The 2,500-nt window shown below is 33.0% G+C and overlaps 1 protein-coding gene across 1 annotated transcript in view; it reads left to right on the top strand.

The window, feature by feature from the left end:
* LOC137631649 (putative uncharacterized protein ENSP00000383309) overlaps positions 1 to 15 on the top strand; it is a 2,377-nt gene extending 2,362 nt beyond the window's left edge. The window contains exon 2 of the mRNA XM_068363521.1: positions 1 to 15. This exon is cut by the window's left edge and continues 1,409 nt beyond it. Within this exon, the coding sequence (XP_068219622.1) occupies positions 1 to 15 (15 nt within the window).
* The last annotated feature ends 2,485 nt before the right edge of the window (positions 16 to 2,500 follow it).

Raw genomic sequence — 2,500 nt, 5'->3', positions numbered from 1 at the left:
GCCTCAGCCTCCTAAACACGACGACGTAACTTCTTGAAAGTAGTTCTTAATTAAGTACCGCAAGTGTTTTACCCATAACTTAAAAAAACAGGGATACTACGAAAGAGGGAAAAAGGGAATATTTTCCTTAATGAATTCTGCTGCTCAAGGCATTTTAATATTCATAGGAGAGAGAGGAGCTCGTTCTCGTACGCAGAACATGGTACTTTAATATTCATAATATTCGTACGCAGAATAATGAATAATGAATAATGAATAGTTATAGGATGCGAAAGGATAGATGGAAATTTAGATGCGGACTATTCCAGATTAATATACATGATATTCGTACGCAGAATAATGAATTGTGTATAATGAATTATGAATAATGAATTATGAATAATGCATAGATATAGGATGCGAAAGGATACAGGGACATTTAGATGCGAACTTTTCTAGCTCAATATTCATAATATTCGTACGCAGAATTATGAATAATGAATTATGAAAAATGAGTTATGAATTATGAATAATGAATTATGATTAATGAATTCTGAATAATGAATACTGAACAATGAATAATGAATTATGAATTATGAATAATGATTTATGAATAATGATTTATGAATAATGAATAATGAATAATGAATTATGAATAATTCTAGGATACGAAAGAAAAGAGGGAAATTTTAAATGCGAATGATTCCAGCTCAATATTCATAATATTCGTACTCAGAATAATGAATAATGAAAAATGAATAATTATAGGATACGAAAGGATAGAGGGAAGGTTACGCAGATGAGTGATGGAGGGGAGTGAAGTGAGGCTGGAGAGAAGTGATTATTTATGTAAACAATGATGGCTTAGCGTAAGTGGAGGCTATGGCTGGATAAACATACTTGATGGAAATACTTGTGGGTTAGAGAGATTTCTTAAGGGAAAAAATTAGGGATTGAATATCCATTTTTTATTTAATTAAACAATAACTCAAATCTGTAAGTGGATGAAAACACTTATAGGTTAAAGATATTTTTAAAGAAAAAAGTTGATGATTTAATGTACATGCATAAAATGATGTGCATGGAATTAACTTATTTTTACACAATTTAGCATTATTAATTACCTTCAACAAAAACAACAACAACAAAAACAGAAGCAAATGCGGCATTTTTTAGTGCACTGCGTGATAAAGGCCTCAGACATGTGTTTATAAAATAAACGTATTCTGTATAGCTTGACACCATTAAGTGCCTTCAATAACAACAGCAAATGCAGATGTTTCTAGTGCACTGCAGGACAAAGGCCTTAGACACATCTTTATGAAATGAGCCTCTTCTATATGGTTCAACATCATTAAGGTCCTTCAATAATAACAGTAAATGAAGATGTTTCTAGTGCACTGCAGGACAAAGGCCTCATACATGTCTTTATAGAATGAATAGCTTCTATATAGTTTAACATCATAAAGGTCCTTCTATATTAAAAGCAAATGCAGCCGTTTCTAGTGCACTGCAGGACAAAGGCCCCAGACATGTCCCTATGGAATGAACATCTATATGATTTAACATCAGTAAGGGCCTTCAACAATAACAACAACAACAACAACAACAACAGTAACAAAAACAACTCCATTCGTTTCTAGTCCACTGCAGGACAAAGGCCTCAGACATGTCCTTATTCACGTCTGGGGTTTGGCCATTTCATCACCACGATGGCCATTGCATATTGGTGATGGTGGGAAACTTTAGTCTGATCGCGCACAGAAAACCAACCTAGTATGGGTGCACCTGACTAATACACCTTTGCTGATCATGGCGATATACAAACCCTTTACCCCACATTAAGGTATTCCCTCCCATAAAGGGAATTCAGTCTTACTTAAATGAAAATAATGAGGCATTTCACCTGATAAATACCCTTGTTTTTCAATAGCTCTTAGTCTAGTGTCTTTAACGGTGTTTATTAATTATCTCCTTGATGAATCACTATACTAAATTTTTTTTAGTGAGGCAGATTTGCACTGACTCGCAGCGGTGCCCTATTAGCTCGGAAAAGTTTCCTGTTCTCTGATTGGTTAGAATTATCTTGTCCAACCAATCAGCGATCAGATAAACTTTTCCGAGCTAAAAGGGCACCCCTGCGAGTCGATGCAAGTCTGCCTCACTAAAAACAATTGACTATAGTAATTAAGCGAAGACTAATATCTAAAGCCATTACTCAAACTCTATCAAAAGAATCGTTATTTATCGTTTTACATTCTTGTTATAAATCAATATAATAACATATTTAGTTTTTCTTACATTAAAAAAAAAAAAAAAAAATGCTTACGCTTAGTTTGGAATTTTGTGCAAATTCAAAAAAGGGAAAATGTTACTAAATCTAGGAAAACATTCGGAATAAATTCGTATTACTATAATTTCGAAACTACGTTTTTATAATTAAAATCACATAGATTAAAGAACTCACTAATAAACATATGAATAACAGAGAATCAAGTTCTGCCTTATTAAAGTAAATTTG

The sequence above is a fragment of the Palaemon carinicauda genome, chromosome 40, assembly GCF_036898095.1.
Source record: "Palaemon carinicauda isolate YSFRI2023 chromosome 40, ASM3689809v2, whole genome shotgun sequence".
Classification (NCBI taxonomy): domain Eukaryota; kingdom Metazoa; phylum Arthropoda; class Malacostraca; order Decapoda; family Palaemonidae; genus Palaemon; species Palaemon carinicauda.
This window is presented reverse-complemented; position numbering and strand designations above follow the sequence as displayed.